Source organism: Schistocerca nitens, chromosome 1, assembly GCF_023898315.1.
Source record: "Schistocerca nitens isolate TAMUIC-IGC-003100 chromosome 1, iqSchNite1.1, whole genome shotgun sequence".
Lineage (NCBI taxonomy): Eukaryota > Metazoa > Arthropoda > Insecta > Orthoptera > Acrididae > Schistocerca > Schistocerca nitens.
The window spans coordinates 828544708-828566932 of record NC_064614.1 but is presented as its reverse complement, the minus strand read 5'-3'; the positions used below and the strand labels follow the sequence as shown (position 1 = coordinate 828566932).

Below are 22225 nucleotides of genomic sequence, written 5' to 3'. Positions count from 1 at the left end.
TTGCAAATTACAGATTGTGAGGATGAGTTATTCTTTCCACATATTAGAGATGTTAAGAACAGCCACATTATAGTGGGATATTAATTTTTTATTTTTTATTGGATTTGCAGACAGTACCATCACGACATCATAAGGAATACTTATATTGAACAAGGGGCGTGATTTTACTGCATACTGTGCCAGTGAAGAGAGCAGTAGAAGGCAGATGTCACTAATGTATGAGACCAGTCAACTGAGAGCCCATGTCCGTGATGCACAATCACATGCATGCGTTCTAACATACATTTGCTTGAACAATAGTAGGATAATTATCAGATGAATAAATAAAATTGCACTCATCGCAGTGAGCAATGAATATTCTGTTCTGAGTACAGTAGAACATATTATACCTGTTCTCTCAGTTATAGTTACTGGAGGGACAACAGTACATAAAGATAATTTTACTTGAAAATTAACACAACAGAAATTTTCTTTAATACTGGTACATGTTGTGGCTCATATGTAACAACCAATCTTTGTTGGCTACTAACAAAAAAAAAACTTAATCTTAGTTTTCACCAAGTATCATTAAAGAAGACATCTATAATGAAATTTGAATCTGTCTGCAACTTCTGCAATCTGTAATGGTAGAATTTTCTTTTTTGGGGCATTTGCAATGGTTGAAAGCAGCCAATGAGATAAAATACAGTATTACGTGGGAAAGATTTTTAAAATTGCACTTCATAGCAAGTTTAAGTGGATGTGTGTGTGTGTGTGTGTGTGTGTGTGTGTGTGTGTGTGTTGTGTGTGTGTGTAGGATGTAAAGGCCAATAACTTCAGTAACTATCACTCCAGCTCCATCTCCTGCCCTGCATTCATTCCCATTATTTCTGCAAATTGTTCATGAATGTTTGTTTCAATGGGCAGTTGAGTAACTTTTTATCACTGCATATGTGATGGCCATACCTTGCAAATGTGCTAATGAAGTCACCATGCCTCTTGTGGACTGTGTTGTTTTTTTTTTTCTTTTTATTCCCCCAACCAATCAATAAATTTACCATATGGTATTGGCTTGTTCTCGAGATACTTCCTGCATGATTGTTAAACAACCACAAAGAAGCACTTGCCTTTTTACGCAGTTTAACCCAAGATCTGAAACACAATATTTTGACTTGTTTTTGTGTGTCCTGAAATGAGAAGTATCCTTCCATTTGACTGATGATGAAGTCATCAATTTGTAAGGTATGCGACCAGCCAGACTTGGCATGTAGTAATTCCATGGAAATATCTTGATAGCTAACAACTTTATGACATGTTTCAAGTAATTGTAATCAGATAAAACCTGCTTAGGAAAGCTATTATAGAATGAGATTTTCACTCTGCAGCGGAGTGTGCGCTGATATGAAACTTCCTGGCAGATTAAAACTGTGTGCCCGACCAAGACCCGAACTCGGGACCTTTGCCTTTCGCGGGCAAGTGCTCTACCATCTGAGCTACTGGCAGAAGTAAAGCTGTGAGGACCGGGCGTGAGTCGTGCTTTTGTAGCTCAGATGGTAGAGCACTTGCCCGCGAAAGGCAAAGGTCCCGAGTTCGAGTCTCGGTCGGGCACACAGTTTTAATCTGCCAGGAAGTTTCATATCAACGCACACTCCGCTGCAGAGTGAAAATCTCATTCTGGAAACATCCCCCAGGCTGCGGCTAAGCCATGTCTCCGCAGTATCCTTTCTTTCAGGAGTGCTGGTTCTGCAAGGTTCGCAGGAGAGCTTCCATAAAGTTTGGAAGGTAGGAGACGAGATATTGGCAGAAGTAAAGCTGTGAGGACCGGGCGTGAGTCGTGCTTCGGTAGCTCAGATGGTAGAGCACTTGCCCGCGAAAGGCAAAGGTCCCGAGTTCGAGTCTCGGTCGGGCACACATTTTTAATCTGCCAGGAAGTTTCAAGCTATTATAGATTTATCTGATGATGATTACTCAAAACGTGACATAAAGTTGTTGGCTGTCAAGATATTTCTGTGGAATTACTAGATGCCAAGAAGTATCCTTACACACGGCCTTCAATACCTCCTCTTAGTTGTATTCTGCTGCTCTCCTGACCTGCATAATATCCAAGTCCACACACTCCTCTGTTTACACCAGTCATGTGACAGGCATACTCTCATCCCTTCAGAGGTAGAACAGTCTGTAAGAACAGCTATGTCAGTGATAAACTAAACTATGCAGCAGTCTGTATGCCCTCCAGGAATAAACTGCCGAACTATGCCGAAGGGTAAATTAAAGCTCATAGTAGTAAATGACATTCATCACAGTCTGACTTCAGTAAATGATATATGTGCCATGCTGTATGAATCCTCATACAAAGACCATTTCCTTTTAACTGTACAGAGGAGTGTTTCTCTAGCACTTGCTGTAGTAACATTATCTCTGTGGTCTGAACAACTGTTACTCTGTATCCTATATTATTTGCATGAAAATTCAGGACAGTTTCAAAATAACAGACAAATGACTTAAAATCAGAACATGATATAATTCTACATCTACATCATTATGCTGAAATTCACAATTAAGTGCATGGTAGAGGATTCATCGAACTACCTTCAAGCCATTTTTTTACTGTTCCACTTGTGGAACAGTAGGCAGAAAAAATGAGCGCTTAAATCTTTCATGTGAGCTCTGATTTTTCTTAATTTTATTATGATGATCATTTCTCCCTATGTAGGTGGGTACCGACGACATATTTTCACAACTTGAGGAGAAAGTTGGTGATTGAAATTTCATGAGGAGATCCTGTTGTAAAGAAAAACACCTTTATTTCAATGATGACCACCCCAGTTTGCATATCATATTTGCGGCACTCTCCCCCATATTTTGCAATAATACAGAACAAGCTGCCCTTCTTTGAACTTTTTCAGTGTCCTCCATCAGTTCCATCTGATGTTGATCCCACATAGCACAGCAGTACTCAGGAGGAGAGTGGACAAGCGTGTTGTAAGCAGTCTCTTTAGTAGGCCTGTTGCATTGTCTCAGTGCCAATATCAAACAGGCTGTGATTTGCTTTCCCCACAACATTATGTATGTGATCGTTCCTATTTAAGTTATTCATAGTTGTATTCGCCGGGTATTTAATTGCATTTACAGTCTTTAGATTTGTGTGACTTAACATGTAACAGAAATTTAACAGCTTTCCTTTAGTTCTCGTGTGGATGACTTCACACTTTTCATTATTTAGAGTCAATGGGCACTTCTCACACCATGCGGATATCTTGTCTTAATCATTTTGCAATGGGTATGATCATCTGATGACATTACATGATGGTAAATGACAGCATCATCTGCAAACAGTCTGTGATTGAGGCTTAATAATAATTTGTTGTCACATAACGTTCCATACTATTGATGAGAAGTTAACAGCAGTATTCCATATATTTCATCAATTTTCCATTGGAGATGCCACTGCAGACACACTGATTCTTCAGTAGTACTTTTTAGTGGCATGTATTTGCTCTGTAACTTTGTTTTCATTAAGTGTCAATTGTAGATGTCCATATAAGGGAGGCTAATGAGTGCATTTTTTTCTCATCGTCAGAATTTTACTGTTTCTAGCTCAAGCCTTTCTTTTCAACCGTCCACAAAGGTCTAATTACTGAAAATATTCTTTTAGTAGGTATTTTAGAATGTGAAAAATTAATCAAGCTTCTAATATTTTTTGGACAAACTCGATTGTTGTGAAAATGATAAAAATGTCCTGCTCTTTTTCTGTGATGCAAATATTTGGTTTCATATTCCAGTCCAGCAGGTTATCTTCACAATTTTTTCTTACACTACAGTACTCATCAAGCAGTTGTCCTTCATCTACAGTGAAATTCGTGTCAGCAGATTTTACAAAATTGTACAGTTTGCGACAAAGCAAGCTGGGATATTTTTACTTCCCCTCTAGTTTTGCCATCTGCCTCCTTAAAATTCACTTTTTCATGTTTGACTAATTACCATTAACATACTTGAGTATAAACTGCATTTTCATAAAAGAGAAATGTTGGCCCTCAGTTTTAAAGAATATAGCACCAGATCTAATTTTGTGCTTAGTTTTATGTATGTAATTGATTTTCTAATTTATTTTGACTATGCCTAGTCAGTATCTTTTGTTATAGGGTGAAATCATTAATTGTTTCATAACTTAAATTATATGGTTGACGTATAAACAAATATAAATTCTGTACTAATCATAAACATTTGGGAGACTAAACAATAGCATTCTTTAAGTATTTATTTGGCTCTATTCAAAAACATGTTAGCAAAGCCAGCCCTTAATTAATTCCAAAGTAATTTATTGTTTCATCAAAAGTATTGTTTGCATAATGATATTTGTTAATTTCATCATTTAACTCTTGTAGTGGAAGAAACTGTTAAAAAGAACCAACCTTTCGATGTATTTAGTTAATTTAGTGAGTTAAATTTTTATTGTAATTTCTGTAAATTTAACTTCAAACAATGTGTAGTTTCAGTAGCTATTATTGTGAGGATACATGAGGGCCCGATTTTTGGTCCCAAGACAGTCAGTCCATGGCCAAGTTTCAGATGAGGAACCTGTGTTGGTTAGAACGACAACAATGCATCAACTTAACTGGGAAATAAGTGTTACACAATTAGGCTTTGTGTTAAAACGATGACAGTGTCTGCCCCATATGTACCTTTCTATTCTTCAAGAACTGTGAATTTTGTGGTTAGGTTTTACTGCTCGTAGATGTTCAGTAGTAAACTGTTGTAGCAGTATGTGGATGTTCGTCTGAAAACTATTAATGAGGCTACTGAAAATTAAACAATAGTGCACTGGCCATATTAAATGTGTGTATGGGGGGTTGTGAGAAATGAAAGTAAACAACTGTGAAACACAAATGGGCACCTGTCGGCTACATCATTCACAGTAAACAGTACAGCACTTCCACCCCCAATTTTTTCAGCCAGTACGTCGACACCGAGGACAACAAATGAAGAAACAAAGAAGGTGAACAGTCACAAGTTCTTGAACTCTAATCCAGCTAATGGTTTTATGTAGGATGCTGTACTCCATCGGTTGAAGAGGTTCTACAAATGGTTCACATCATTCATAAATCAATTCATAAATATATCCAACGCAAGTTTTATAGAAAACTGTGGTGAGATTGTTCAACTGATGAAGTGCAGTAGCACTTCATTTTCCAACTTGTTAAATTGCAGTTGTACTACAGATGCCACAAATCTTTTGGCTTTTCTAGCTTCTAATGTGTTCAGCAACATATTTATGGTGTCTGCAGTTTCATTTATGGCTACATTTTCTTTTTCAATAAACAGAATACTGTCAGAGAAAATACACAACTGGCTTGAAAGGAACAACAGAATGACAAAGAAGAGCAGATTTTCTAAAAATTTCTTCATGGTGATAGGGCACTTGTCAAGACAGGAAGTATAATTTTAAAGCTTGAAAAACACCAACAGATGGTAAAGGAGATAACCCTTTCATTTTATTATGACCTAGAAGTTGCTTGTGTTCTGCTTTAAAAAAATTGCAGAATGATTTTAGTTTTTCAACACATGTAGCATGAAATGGAAATGTTGTAAGCTGTGTATCAATAGGTAAGCTGTCTGAGCCAGTTTGGAGAGATCTGTGTTCAATATGATAGGGTAACCTATACCTATTAAATTAATTTCACTCTTTTTCTGCGACTTACAATACGTTGTTTTTACCTTTTCTTTTCCTTCCTCCATTGTTTTGTTAACTAAAGTTGCTACAACCTTTTTCTGGAAATTGAACTTTTCCAACAACTGTAAGACATATAAGTGAAATATCCTTCATTTTAACTACCAAAATTCACAAACTTCAACACTCTCACTACACTCCTTTTAGCTGGACAGTGTACTCTAACCACTAAAGGAACCAGCAGGAAGTCTGCATGGGGTGGGAAGAACCTATCATCACTTCAACAAAATGTGCTGCTTTCAGTTCTTTCATTATTTGTTCCATAGCAAATGGTGCAGTCACATTCATGGTAACTGATTTGGTTTTCTCCTGTGAGCACGAGAACTTCTTGTTGAATGGTGATTTAGTTATGGCTGAGGTGCAGTCTATGGACTTCAAAATCTGGTTCCACATCACTGTGTGGTATGCAAACATGTCTTCTTGTGCGGAAAGGTGCTTATATGTGCCTGTAACCTCCTTCACCAAAAATCAGTTATCAGTTTTTGATCTTAGTTAGTCCGGAGCCGCGCTGCTGCTACGGTCGCAGGTTCGAATCCTGCCTCGGGCATGGGTGTGTGTGATGTCCTTAGGTTAGTTAGGTTTAAGTAGTTCTAAGTTCTAGGGGACTGATGACCACAGCAGTTGAGTCCCATAGTGCTCAGAGCCATTATTAGATTCATGTTTCACGGATCACTTTTATTTTTCTTAAATGCAAATGTGAATTTTACACCTTTTACACATTACAAAAATAGAGCTATTCTACAGAATAGAAGTTGCCAAGGAGAAACTTCTTTAGTTTATTTTCAAATTTGCCTTTGCTGTCTGTCAGACATTTGGGTAAGTGACCAGAAATTTTGGTAGCTGCTTTGTGCACCTCTTTATGCATGAAAGACAACCTTATAGCAAATCAAAATACGCTGTGAAACAGTAGCCGAAATCCTTAAACAGATGTGTACTACATGATAGCAGATGAGTATTACATTTAAATTCTAACAGGTTGTGTATGAGCAATTACGACTTTCTTTCTCACAGATGAGTTGCCCCATAATCTTATGCCATATGACACTATTGAATAAAATACACAAAGTATGTTAACACACTGATTTGTCTCTCTCCAAGATTTTTAATGATTCAGAGTGCAACTGTGGCTGAACTATGTTATTTTAGGAGTTTCAAAATGTTTTCCAGTTTAAATTCTGATCAATATGAACATCTAAAAACTATAAAGTTTTCACACTAGTTATAATTTCCTCAATATCTGTTACACTTATCATGGTTAAAGTACCTCTAGATGTGCAAAGTTGAATATGATGTGTCTTTCTGAAATTGAAAGTTCGAGCAGTTGCAGAAAACCACTCAATAATACTTTCAAGAGCAGTATTTACTATTTCTTCTGGTGCTTTACATATTTTTGGATTGATTAAAACACTAATGTCATCTACAAAATGAACTAATTCTGTGATAAGGCCGTGTTCCAGGGCATAATTCTGTCACACATTTAGTATTTGATAGCTGAAGGTTTCATCAGAGGCTCTTAATGACTCTTAAAGCCGTTACAGACTCAAAACAAGCTCAGCATACTGAACTGTTTGCACATATACCTCATGTAGGAACAGTGGCTGATACGCTGTGACCAGTTTTCGCCCAAAATGCTGAGCGAGTTCATTCATTTGTTCAGAAGGGGAGGCCGATAAGTGTTTTCGACCTTTCATCTGGTCATCAATGACAGAATCAAGGTGTGTACCCTGCAGTCTTTCTCAAAAAATTTTACAGAAACTATTTGGTAAAAATTCATTTTTGCTTTACTTATAGCTATAAATGTCAGGTTCATGATGATGTGCCCATCATTTCATTAATTGTCAGTTACTCTGATATTTATGTGAAAGTAATACACTGCGAGAAATTCAGAAAAGTGTGCAATGAAAAATAGAGGTCACTATGATTTTGTGTCTGGTGTATATTACATAATATGTTGTTGCATATGAAATTCCATTACCTATTAAATTTTTCTTTAGACTCAGGTAGAGGTGTGTCACCAATATTGTGAAAACTGATCTGATGTAACACACTCATTTGTGATCATTCTCTGCCAGGGATAAAGCCAGAGTGAAATGTCCATATAATACCTCTTTATTTCATAAACAGTTTCAGATATCGAAATGAGATTTTGGCAAATGATAGCACGCAAAGAGGAGAATATTTTACAATATCATTATTATGTAAAACTCCACTATTTACCCTGTTATTCCATTAACTACAGACTTCAGAGACAAGCCGAAAATGACATTCACATTGATAAAACAGGCAGCCAGAAAGCAAATTTTAATGTACACAATTCACACAGACAGCCTCCAATTGAAACTAAAGATACTCAAAAACTGGCAGGAAAATTAGGTTCATCCAGTTGTAATTCAGCCAGTGCACAAAATCAGCTATCACTATTGCATCAGAATATCCAAGGACTAAGGGGTAAGCTTAATGAGTTGCTTATTGGTGTTGAAGAATTAGAGTTGAGCAAACCAGTTGATATAATGTGCCTTTCTGAACATCATGTGACCACTGGTATAGATATGTTAAATGTTACAGGATTCAAGTTAGCTTCTTATTTCTGTAGAGGAAATATGGAGAAAGGAGGAGTTGCCATATTTGTCAGAAACTGTTTTGATTTCAAGAATATTGATGTTAATAAATTTTGCTCAGAGCAGCACTTGGAAGCTTGTGCAACAGAAGTAGTATTTCATAGTAAGTCCTTTATAATAGCAGGTATATTCAGATCTCCTTTAAGAAATTTTAACATCTTCATAAAAAATCTGGAAGCTCTGTTGTCCCACCTCATAGCAAAAAAACAAGGAAATAGTGGTTGCTGTAGATTTTAATGTGGATTTATTGAAAAGCTCTGTCAATGAACAATTATTGCAGTCAGTAACGCTATCATTCAATTTAGTTCCTACTGTGAACTGTGCTACTAGGATACGTAAATGCTCTGAGACTGCTATTGGTAATATCTTTGTAGACAAATCTAGGAAAAAAAGTCATATCACAGAACCAATAGTAAATGGAATGATAATTAAATAGACACCCTAGCTGCAAACAGGCGTTGATATACTTCACTGGGGACATGTTGAAAATGTGTGCCCCGACCGGGACTCGAACCCGGGATCTCCTGCTTACATGGCAGACGCTCTATCCATCTGAGCCACCGAGGGCACAGAGGATAGTGTGTCTGCAGGGACTTATCCCTTGCACGCTCCCCGTGAGATCCACATTCCCAACATGTCCACACCACTACATTCGTAGTGCGCCTAATAGATGTTTGCCCATCATACTCATTACTCGTGGCAGATTAATCTACCAAGTCCCGTACGAGTTCGGGCATAGCGTGTGCGTTCACACAAGAAGGTCAATGGCCGGGAAGCCATATTTTAACTATATATGACGGTAGTATCTGTTTTCGAAAGAACACATACCGTGGATGACCATGCAGCTTTGCTAGAAATGAAATGATAATTAAATAGACACCCTAGCTGCAAACAGGCGTTGATATACTTCACTGGGGACATGTTGAAAATGTGTGCCCCGACCGGGACTCGAACCCGGGATCTCCTGCTTACATGGCAGACACTTTATCCATCTGAGCCACCGAGGGCACAGAGGATAGTGCATCTGCAGGGACTTATCCCATGCACACTCCCCGTGAGATCCACATTCCCAACATGTCCATATCACTACATTCATAGTGCGCCTAATAGATGTCTATTTAATTATCATTTCATTTCTAGCAAAGCTGCATGGTCATCCACGGTATGTGTTCTTTCGAGAACAGATACTACCGTCATAAATAGTAAATGGGTTATCTGATCATGACATGCAGCATCTTGTGTTGAATGTTGAAACTTGTCAGGATAAAAAATCTATTAAATCTGAGTACAGGAGGGTAATAAATAAGTCAAAAATTGAGAAATTCAGGAAATTGCTCAAAGACATGTACTGGATAGTTGTCTACAATACATCTGGCTCAAATGGAGAATACAAAGCATTCATTAATAAAGTTGCCTCCACTTTTGAGAATTATTTTCCCTCAAAGGTAACTCAACTCACACACAAGTCAAAAACTAAACCATGGATTACACAAGGAATAAAGATATCATGTGGGACAAAAAGGAGATTCCATCTACTATCTAGGAACAGCTCTGAGGTTAGAATTGTAATGCATTACAAAGAATACTGCAAAATATTGAAGCAAGTAATCCAGAAATCGAAGCAGCTTTATTATGAGATAAAGATAATTACATCAGGTAACAAAATAAAAACTGTATGGGATATTGTGAAGACAAGAGACAGGTGGGGCCAAAAAGGAAGAGGAACAGGTAGCTCTAAAAATAAATGAAATGTTGGTAAGAAGTACAGTTAGTGTTGCAAACCTCGTAAGCAACTACTTCATTTCTGTTACTGACACCTTGGGGTTATGAGGTTCGGTGAACAGTGCAACGGAGTATCTGAGACCAGTCTTTAAAAATAACTTCAGTAAAATGGAAATGACACTCACATCTCCCAAAGAAGTAGCATCCATAATAAAATCCATAAAATCTAAGTATTCCAGTGGGTACGATAACGTATCAACAAAGTTAATCAAAGAGTGCTCATGCGAGTTAAGTTCTATCTTAAGTTATTTGTGTAATCAATCTCTTATCAACGAAACATTTCCAGACTGGCCAAAATATGCTGAAGTTAAGCCTCTTTTCAAAAGGGGGATAAAGAGATACCATCAAACTATTAACCAATTTCACTTTTGCCGGCTTTCTCAAAAATATTTGAAAAGGCTGTGTTCAAGTGTCTCCTTAAGCATCTGACTGCAAATAATATGTTGTCCAAGTCACAGTTTGGATTTCTGAAGGGTTCTGATGTAAAGAAAGCTATTTACACTTACAGTGAGAATGTACTTAATTCTGTAGATAATAAATTACAGGCTACTGGCATTTTCTGTGACCTGTCAAAAGCCTTTGATTGTGTGAACCACAGTATCCTCCTGAGTAAATTAGAGTATTATGGTGTCACCGGCAATGCTGCCAAATGGTTTGAGTCTTATCTACCTAACAGGAAACAAAGGGTGTCGTTGCGAAATAGCTGTGCAGTAAGTAGTCAGTCTTCACCTGACTGAGAATTAATTACATGTGGTGTTCTTCAAGGTTCCATTTTGGATCCATTGCTTTTTCTTGTGTATATTAACGACCTCTCACTTGTTACATTGCCAGATGCTAAGTTTGTTTTGTTTGCAGATGATACAAACATTGCAATAAGTAGCAAGTCAAGTACAGATTTAGAAATAGCTGCTAATAAAATGTTCACTGATGTTAATAAGTCGTTTAAAGCCAATTCTTTGTCATTAAACTTTGAGAAGACCCACTATATGCAGTTCAGAACCTGTAAGAGATTTCCTTCCAGCATGAGTATAATGTATGAAGACATGCAGATCGAAGAGGTTGACAGTGTTAAATTTCTGGGATTACAACTTGATAAAAAATTCAGTTGGGAAGGGCATACCAAAGAACTGCTTAAGCACCTGAACAAGTCTGTATTTGCCGTGAAAATGATGTCAGATGTAGGAGTTATAAATATAAAAAAACTTGCATACTTTGCTTGCTTTCATTCTATTATGTCTTATGGGATCATATTCTGGGGCAACTCATCAAACCGAGAAAAAGGTTTTAGGGTGCAAAAGCATGTGATAAGAATCATTTATGGTGTAAATTCAAGAACATCTTGTAGAAACCTGTTCAAGGAACTTTGTATTCTAACCACTGCTTCTCAGTATATTTATTCCTTAACGAAATTTGTTGCAAGTAATACATCTCCATTTCCAACCAATAGCTCAGTACACAGTATCAATACTAGGATTTGATTTGATGATGTGATTTGATTTGATATGATTTGGTTTATTTCATGTTCCATAGGTCCAACTGTGTTGGATACACAAGGACGTGGAACGAGTCAGTTTTTTACAAATACAATCTGATAATCTTATAGCATATGCAGAAATTTGAGTACATAATTATATAAAAATTTATACAGTAAATTCTTTGGGCAGCAATACAGGAAAAGAAAATACATATTTTCTTAGAATCATTAAAACACTACAGAAAACAGATACAGAGCACACACAGATACAGAGCTCAGGTTAAATAACATTCATAGTAGCATTATGTCAACTTGTATTATATAATATTAAAATATTACAATTTATTTAGTTAAAAATTCATCTAGACTTTAAAAAGCTTTTTCTGGCAGAAATATTTTCAGTGCTTTCTTAAGTGCCAAGCTCAAATTTCTGAGCTCGCTGTGTATGTCATTCTTCCTCCGTGAGTTATGCTCATGATAATTACTGTTTGGTTGAAATATCTCTATATTTTTACAAACAACAAGGAATAAGGAGAATCTACATAAAGGCCTAAAATCACTTACCTTGGTCCAAAAAGGGGTCAAATATTCAGGAACACACATCTTTAATAAATTGCCAGCAACCATTAACAACTTGGTTTCAGATAAAGCACAGTTTAAACAGAGTTTGAAAGACTTTTTGATAGGCAACTCCTATTCCATAGATGAATATCTTAACAGAGACTTAAGTCAGCTTAAGTAAAACTATCTGTTAGATTTTAGTTTTGACAACCTTTTGTCACAACAGTCAAGATTAAGTATGTTGTGTATGATAAATTTATTAATAGTGGATAACAGTGTTTCATTCTGACAGTATGTTAATTCTGTAAATATTAGCTGCCCCAGTTTACTGCATTGTATTAGCTTATTTTCAACTATATCCTGACAAATGATCATGGTAGTAAGTATTATATGCAAATGTTTTATAATTTTATGTCATACTTTCTGACATGTTCCACACCCACGAGAATCGTCTCATTTTTTGGGTCTATGAAACAAAAACTGAGTCTGAGTCTAATCTAATCTAATCTTTTTTGGTGAAAGAATGTAATTTTTAAGGGTCATCAATAGCTGGTGAAACGAGAATGCTATGGGTTTTGGAACAATATATGTGTAGACATTGCACATGTTTTTGCACTGAGGATGTGCTTTTTCATAAGCCACTGACTTTACTTTTCCTCAGTTTCTCACTTAATATACTGTGTTTCAGAAGGCAAAAGAAGCATGTTTTGACATGGCAACCAGAGAAATGTGTAGGTTGTACTCAAAATTCGCCACTCATGATACTTCACTGAATGTTACAAGTGGTTACAAGCCAGGCAAAAATAAATCGCTCCATTTTCAGCAGAGTTCTTTTTAGATACTAACAAAAGCAGAGGTGACAGTAGGTCTTTTTGAATGATCACCATGCAAGTGTGGCCATGAAGGGGCTCCACTTAATATTTACAAAAAATGAGAATGTATACTTCTGTTTAGAATAGCATTTTCACTCCAGCGCTCAACATTCTGCCTACAGCACTCTCTCAATGGCTCCCCCCCCCTCCTCCCCCACCCCACTACTGCTCCTCTTCCCACACTTCCCCAGCTGACTGCGCATCTAGCGGTCTTGGCATTTTGTGTGCACTGTATCCAAACTGCAATCAGTTTGTGACATCAGACCACTGCCTAAGGTCATGAAGTCACACAGATGTATGCTGTGGAGCTTGTAGAATGGAAGAGTTAACACTGTTTGTTTTATTTAGCATTAGGGCCCTCAGCTTATCTAATTTCAATCCTTTTTACAAAACACAAAAACCATTGCCACAGAAAACAAGGAGGATTGAAATTAGACAAGTTGTGGGCCCTAGTGCTAGACAATACAAACAGCACCAACAGTTCCCCTCTACAGGCTCCATAGCATACATCAGTGCAACTGTGTGATCATAGGTAGTGGTAAGATGATGTCACAAACTGGCTGTTGCATGGATACATATAAATAGTTCAGCTGGCTGAGATGGTTTTGAGTCTGTAACAGCATTCCGAGTCAAAGCATCTGATGAAGTCTCCAGCAGTGGTAGATTAAATGTTAGGCAGAGAATTATACATTGGACCACAGCCTTATGCCCATAGCTCAAATATCAACAATATCACAAATACAGCCTATGGAAGCCTACGTCGTATGATCAGAACTAATTCTGTTTGTTTAGTATTAGATGGAAGATTGTAATCAAGACATATTTAATCAAGATGAAATTGAATGAAGGTTTCATTGTTATGTGATAATTCCATATGTAACACATGCTCCAGAAAGGTTGTAAGAGGTATTTTATGTACTGAAAGCAAGTGTTGGTACTAGTAGAAGTACATGAAAATAAATCTCAAATTCATAAAAGTTGGAAATCAGTGACAATGCATACGTTCCAAGCATGTTCATTGAAAACAATTAAAAGAACTCTATAACACTGCAGTAAGAGGAAATTAATATGTTGAAAGAAGGAATACTTCCTGAACTTGAAGAACTCTTGAAGAAACATGAATTAGTGGTGGAAAAAACTATCTGCTGAGTGGTTAGAAGTAACTAATCTTGAGGTTTTTTTTTGGCATCATTAGGAAGAGGAAACATGTACTAAAAGAAGATTTGGCTGCAGCATGTTTGGAATATTAAGGCCTCATGAAGAAGTAAAGAATAAAAACTGTCTTGTATATTGTGTTTGTGTTTGATTCACATGTGAATAGGAATGCCAGCAAATTTGAAGTTATGAACCAGGGTCATGAATCTAGTGCTTCAAACAGGATTTCCTGCAATATTAGTGTATCACTAGCAACTCAAAAGGTACATCTATGTCTACATCATACTCTGCAAGCCACCTAATGGTGTGTGGGGAGGGTACTTTTGGTACCACCGTCTGATTCCTCCAACCCTGTTCTACTCGCGAATAGTGCGTGGGATGAAAGATTGTCAGTAAGCCTCTGTATTCGCTCTAATTTCTCAAATTTTCTCCTTGTTGTCAATATGCAAAATGTATGAGGGGGGAAGTAATAAGTTGTCTGACTACTCCTGAAAAGTGCTGTCCCAATGCCAGTGGAGTTTGTTTAGCATCTCCATAACACTCTCTCGCCAGCTAAATGATCCTGTGATGAAACACGCTGCTCTTCATTGGATCATCTCTATCTCCTGTATCAGTCCTACTTGTTAGAGATCCCAGATAGATGAACAATACTCAAGAATTGGGCGAACAAGCACCTTCTTTCATGGATGAGTTATATTTCCTTAAGATTCTTCCAATGAATCGGAGTCTGGTGTCTGCTTTTCCCACTATCTGTTTTATATGGTCATTCCACTTAAGGTCACTCTGGATAGTTACGCCTAGATATTTTGTGGCTGATGCTGTCTTGAGCTGTTTGTCATCAATAGTGTAGTTGTACAGCAGTGGATTTCTTTTCCTATGTATGCACAATATGTTACATTTATTTACATTCAGAGTCAACTGCCACAGTCTGCACAATTCATCAATTCTCTGCAGGTCGTTCTGCAAATTATCATCATCTTCTGGTGTTGCTACTTTGGTATAAACAACTGCATCACCTGCAAATAGCCTTAAAGAGCGTCCAAAGCTTTCTACTAGATCATTTATATATATTGTAAACAGCAGTGGTCCTATCACACTTCCGTGTGGTACATCAAATATTACCTTTACATATGTCAATTTAGTTCCATTAAGAGCAATGTGTTGAGTCCTATCTGCAAGAAAGTCTTGAATCGAATCGCAAGTCTGCTCCGATACTCCATAAACTCGTATTTTTTTCATTAAACAGCAATGCGGGATGGTGTCAAATGCCCACTGAAATCAAGGAGCACGGCATCAACCTGAGTGATGTTGTCCACTGCACTGTGGATCTCATGGAGGATCAGAATGAGCTGAGTTTCACAAGATCTCTGTTTGTGGAAGCGATGTTGGTTTTTATAGAGGAGACCTTCATTTTCCAAGAATGTCATAATTCTTGAGCATAAAACATGTTCCATAGTTCTACAACAGATTGACGTCAACGATATAGGTCTATAATTGTGTGGATCTGTCTTACAACCTTTCTTAAAAATGGGAATGACCTTCACTTTTTTCCTGTCATTAGGTACCTTTCATTTCTCAAGTGATCTACGATAAATTACTGCTAGAAGGAGAGCAAGTTGTGTCGCATAATCTTTATAGAATCTTATAGGTAATTCATCTGGTCCTGAAGCCTTTCCAATACTAAGCAATTGTAGCTGATTTTCCATTCTGTAATCAGTTATCTTAATATGTGCAATTTCTATGTTCGCACAACAATTGAAAGAGGGAACAGTGTTACAATCTTCCGCGGTGAAACAACTTCAGAAGACCGAATTCAGTATTTCAGCCTTCTCTCTGTTATCTTTTGTGCCGGTGTGGTCGCTGAGAGAATAAATAGATGATTTTGACCCACTTACTGATTTTACATACAACCAGCATCTCTTAGGGTTTTCACTCAGATCGGTTGACAATGTCTTACTTTCAAAATCATTGAACGCTTTTATCACTGCTCTCCTTATGCTCATTTCCACTTCATTCAGCATTTGTTTGTCAGCTAGGTTTTTACTTCTCTTGACTTTTGAGATGAAGTGCTCTTTGTTTATGTAGCGCTTTTCTAACACGATTATTAAACCATGGTGGATCTTTCCCATCCCTTAAATGCTTACTGAGAACATACTTGTCTATGGCATATTGAACGATGCATTTGAATTTTTTCCATTTGTTCTCCACATCTTCATCCTCATCAGTCATGTCTGTTGTCAAATAAAATCAGTTTTCTGCTGAAAATGCTGAAAGCAAGGCCACAAACTCAAAATTATCACTCATTAATTCCTGAAACAAAGTAGAAATAATTACTGTACAAAATTTCATGGAAAACAACAACTGTGTGGCATAAAGTTCAAGGCTATAATCTTGTGTGACAGCCAAGGCCAGACACTATCTAGGTTTCCAATTGAAGACACCCCCTTCTCCATTGCACCCAGGCCAATGCAAATTTCATCCTGAAAAACATTAATCACAACATTCCCAAAACATGCACTTCTGATGTTGTCATAATTGCAAAAGAAACAAACAATGTTGCCTGTAACAGCAGCCAACATCTAATAAATACTTCACACTAACTATTACTATATCAAGGAAAATGTTTTTAGTGGATATGCCATTAAAGCAGGGTTCCCATAGACATGAATTACTTACATGTGCTGAGAATGAAAATCATTTTTGGAAGAGAAAAACCAAGTTTGAATTTCTTTTGAGCCACATTTCTGCCCCTTTCGATAATCTAATACACATATACGAGGTGGCATGTTAGTTCGCATTAATCAATGGGATATCTGGCAATTGGGGGGATTGTTGTCACTGCAATACATGTATCCTATCCTATTTTGTATGTTTTATATGTGTGTGTACTTTTCCTGTAACATATCTGACATGTCTGGCACTGTTATGCTGACTGGTCTAAGGATGAATCCATACACATTATAAAAATGGATTTATCTACGTATGTATGTTTACATCTCCTCCTAAACCACTGGACCGATGTCAGCCAAATTTGTTACACATATCACTTACTGTCTGCAAAGAGTATCTGTGGAGGTAATAACCACCTACCTCTGAGAGGAATGGGGATGTGGGTGAAAAAGAAGTGTAGCTCACAACATGCGGATGTCCAGCCTTTATTCAACCAGCATTAGAGCTCTTAGTGACTTGCAACAAACTTTACAAGTAATTTCTAACCTTTATGAAACTTTTCCTCACTAACAAACCCCACAAAATAAAGGAAAGGAAAAAGTTTATCACTTACTACATTTTCGCTGTTTGAGCAGTAAAAGTGCCATATCAAGCAAGACATTTTAATTTATTACTTCCTTACTACTAACTTTTTTCATGACACCTTTTGCAGACAGCATTCACATATGCTGCTGAATGTACCTGCAAAATTATATTATTTTTCAACACACAGTTCAGGAGATAGCATGTCCTAAACATTAAGTGTAAGAACAGATGCTGTGTGTTGTTATTTGTGGATGCACAGCTATAGATAAATACCTGGGCAATGCCAGATTTCTCGGGTAGTATATTAAACATGATATGTTTAATATATAATGTCCTCCTAATTCCCTGGATTGATCTCAACCACACTGTGGACGTATATTACTGTCTGAAAAGAAATACTGTGGAGATAAGAACCAGCAACCTCCTATTAGGGAGGGAGTGATAACATGGAGGGAGAAAGCGGAGGAAGAGATGGACAGACAGAGAGGGCGGAGGACAATATGGACAGAAAGAGAAAGAAAGAAAGAAGAGAAGTTGAACAGAGAGAGATTGGGAGGGAGGGGGGGGAGGAGGAGATGAACTAATAGAATTGGAATAAACATGTATCTGGGTAATGCCACATACTCTGCTAGTAAATAAATAAATAAAAATAAAATTGCATTCCAAAGACTAGCATTTCTAAATTTTTATTTCCATTATTTAGCCACTATCTACATTACATTGAAGATACATCAGAAAGTAAGGTTTCTTTGTTCTATTTTTATTTGTAGAGTTAGTCGAGAGTCTGACTGGTCACAGATACTGTAAATATCAGTTTTCCTTTACCAGTACTTTTCCTCATTTTGTAACCAAACTTTTTACTGCTGTGTATAAGTCACCACTCAACAATTGTACCATTATGAACACTGGAGTATTTACGTAGGATTTTCATTAGGTTCAAGAGTAGATTTAAATGTCTAAAGGCACAAATAAATATTGTATTTCCACTTCATCAAAATATTTACATTCAATGACTAATGCAAAACAATTATTACCATTATTGCTCATCCCATCTAGTAAGCTTCCCCGACCTGTGATTCCGGGTGACTTTCCTGAAATCTGTCCCTTTTGCTAGACCTCTCATCATTTTCCTTCACCCCTCTTCCTTCCCCTTCAATCCCTCTGCCTGAAGGAGGAGCTGCTGGCTCCAAAAGCTTGCCTGATTATTCCAGAATGAGATTTTCTCTCTGCAGTGAAGTGTGCGCTGATATGAAACTTCCTGGCAGATTAAAACTGTGTGCCGGACCGAGACTCAAATGCGGGACCTTTGCCTTTCGTGGGCAAGTGCTCTACCATCTGAGCTACCCAAGCATGACTCATGTCCTGTCCTCACAGTTTTACTTCTGCCAGTACCTTGTCTCCTACTTTCCAAACTTCACAGAAGCTCTCCTGCGAACCTTGCAGAACTAGCACTCCTGGAAACATCCCCCAGGCTGTGGCTAAGCCATGTCTCCGCAATATCCTTTCTTCCAGGATTGCTAGTTCTGGAAGGTTCGCAGGAGAGCTCCTGTGAAGTTTGGAGAGTAGGAGACGAGCTACTGGCAGAAGTAAAGCTGTGAGGACAGGGCATGAGTCGTGCTTGGGTTGCTCAGATGGTAGAGCACTTGCCCTCGAAAGGCAAAGGTCCCGAGTTCGAGTCTCAATCCAGCACACAGTTTTCATCTGCCAGGAAGTTTCATATTTTGCCTGATTATAACATTCTTTTATGTGTGTGTTCTGCTGCTGTTTGTTGAGGAAATTTTTTATCTATCCATTTACATTATTTTGTCAAAAATTGATTGTTTTTGTTGAATTATGCAGACAACATTACATACAAAACAGAACCTTGGCAGGAAAGAAATTGCTGATTTCTTATTAGACACTGTGGAGAAAGAAGGAAAAAAGTTCTAAGTGATCCCATAATACTTCTCGTGGCAGTAGAACATACACATTAAAGACGGTTGTAATTGGAAAGCTCTAAGAGCCAGTGACATCTTCTTCAGACAGAAGAGTTGAAGGAGAAGGAAGAAGGGTGAAGGAAAAGGACTGGAGAGGTCTAGGGAAAGGGGTAGATTTTGAGAAAGTCACCCACAACTGTGGGTCAGGGGAGACTTACAATTTTCCTTCACCCTTCTTCTTTCCCCTTCAACACATCTGCCTGAAGAAAGAGTCAATGGCTCCGAAAGCTTGCCAATTACAACCGACTTTTAGGTTTGTATTCTGCTGCCACTTGGTGAGTAGATTTTTTATCTATCCAATTAAATAATTGTCAGTAATTGATTGTTTTCATTGTTAAATAATACTTCTTGGTTATACAGAACAAAACATCATTCGAAGTGATTGTATTACATCTGACAACTTTCTAGTTAAGAAGAACTTGGTACTAAAGGACAAAAACTGTGTAAATTGTATGTATAATGCAAATGAATGTAGCACATTTAACTTAGATAATTTTGCACAGCCAATCCTCCTGTCCTGGGAGAGGCAATAGTGAAGAGCCATCAGTGTCCATGTGTTCACACACAGCAGACAGAAGTAGACTGCCTTAACACTGCCAATGCTAAATGTGAAGAGTATTGCAGTCATATGCCCTCCCTACTAGCAGGATTTATAATCTTCCATTTACTTGTGCAGTCAGTCATAAACAAATCAAATGAAATAGACATCCCAAATACAAACACCTGTCATGTCATCAGGACCACTAGATCAAACACACTGAATCTGCCTTGCACATTCCTGAATGTTATGTGCTAGCAAGCTCTTTCTGTAGGACTAAAATTAGCAACATATGAGTATCTGTTTTTGTAAATAAAGTGTTTAACATTAGCTCTGACACACTATATGTTTTCTCAAGTAAAAGTTTTTGAAATTGCAGCTTTATCTTTTCCAGGTTTAAGCTAATACTTGTCTCTACCATAACCCACGATCTGATATTACTGCATTTAGTGAACATGTAGAGAATCTCACAAATTGCAATAAATGAAATCAGCAACTTCGAGCTTGTTTTATTGGAGACATTAATCTTGACATTGCGTGTAAAAAAAAGTGGCCTCCATTTTAGACTTTTTGAGCTGTCAATTCGTATTCTAATAATGGACATATAACACAATAAGATGCATGTTTGACCACTATAATTACCAATCTAGATAAAAATGAATCAGACTGTGGTGTGTTGGATCTCAGTTTTATCAGATCATGGCTACTGACAATGTTAATTATGTTGTGTACAGGTCAAGTTAACTGAGGAGTAGGAAAGTCTGAGTAACTATGACAATTTTGACAGTATCTTTGAAACGTTTGACACTCTCACTAACTTACACAATAAACGTTGCCCACAAATAACTAAAAATGTCCAAACTAATTATCCAGCATACAAACAGATCAAACTACAATGGTACTGGTACATCTGTTATCTAAAGGAATTAGGGACAAACTTTTTGCCTTGCATTGTGATATGGGATGAAACTGACTGCTTTGTGAAGCTGACCAAAAAGTTCAAAACCATTTTATGTTAAATAACTATAAATTGATGATGAACTGTCTTTTATTTTAGCTATCATAGTTATTGTTTGAAAGTTCTTAATTCATGGCAATGGCCAAATATGGTACATTTCTTGCATCATACATCTAAGACCATAAGAGTTGTCAGTGTGAAAATTGTGAGTGTGTGTACAAATGTAATTTGTGTGAATTCAAGGAATATAGCCTGGATGTTCTAGAAATTTACAATTCCACGCAGAAATTTTAATAGGGGAAAAAAAAAGCATTAACAAAGCTATCCATGTGTGTAAAATTTCCAAAGGAGCCCTGATAAACAGGATTCATCATTGTTATGGTAAGACACAAAGTGATGAACAAGTTTTTAGTGCTATAGAAGGTGAGTGTGTGTTTCTTTAGAATTTCATAAAGCAAATTTGTGAACATGTGTGTTTTGTCCTTAAACTTTCTTTGAAATCTAATTACTGTGTCAGGTTTATTTTCCAGTTATTGGTAAAGTTTGAGAAGTCACCCTTGAGTGATAAACAATCCAGAGGGGGGGGGGGGGTGAAGTTGACAGACAGTATTTTCTTTTTTATTTTAATTTTACTGTCTGTTGGAGCAAAGGTAATAAAGATGAAATTTTTTATTACTACAGCCCAGTGTCCATGCTCTGAAAGAAAACCAATATATTAATTTTATTGGGTTCAGAAATATTTAAGCTTAAAAGTCTGAAATTGGTCAGCTTCGCCCCATTTGATGTTACATCATGACCAAAGCTGGCAATTCTGTTATGAAGCAGAGATACAGAGCTGAGAAAAAAATGGAAATGCAAGTAGCAAAGAGGAGAGCCAATAATATCTTCATTGTAATGTCTGACAACAAATGCAAAGCAGGCTGGAAGGTAATAAACTACATAGCGGGAAAAACAGAACCAAGCAGGTGCCTCCATTTCCACATGAGATGCTGAATAACTTCTTCATAAACTCTGAAAATTGTGGACAACCTACCTTAACACATTGACAGCCGCATGAGTTAAATATAACTCACAGGAACTGTTCTCTTCGAACCATGTGAATTAAATACAACTCAGACATTTTTCCATTTAAAGCTCTATGGTGCAGTTGTAACTCACAGGAGCATTCTGTGACTCAGTTATGGTCTCAGTAACAAATCATGTTCATGGCCTTTGGTTTTCAAGAGCTCAATAGTAGGTATTGATATTTGAATTCATGAGTTATATATAACTCACATGGCTGTCATATTGGACTTTTCTTCTTTTTATTATTTATTTATTATTTAGTTT

General features: G+C 37.1%; 1 protein-coding gene and 1 non-coding gene across 3 annotated transcripts in view; one reads left to right on the top strand and one right to left on the bottom strand.

Annotated features, from left to right (window-relative positions):
* LOC126262840 (mpv17-like protein 2) overlaps positions 1 to 373 on the top strand; it is a 38136-nt gene extending 37763 nt beyond the window's left edge. For both annotated transcript variants that reach the window (XM_049959711.1, XM_049959703.1), the window contains one exon: positions 111 to 373. In XM_049959711.1, the coding sequence (XP_049815668.1) occupies positions 111 to 149 (39 nt within the window). In that variant the 3' untranslated portion in view covers positions 150 to 373. The remainder of the gene's footprint in view (positions 1 to 110) is intronic.
* An 8445-nt stretch (positions 374 to 8818) lies between these two features.
* Trnat-ugu (transfer RNA threonine (anticodon UGU)) lies at positions 8819 to 8893 on the bottom strand. The gene has a single exon. It is a non-coding gene; the product is annotated as a tRNA-Thr (tRNA).
* Between the last annotated feature and the right edge of the window lie 13332 nt (positions 8894 to 22225).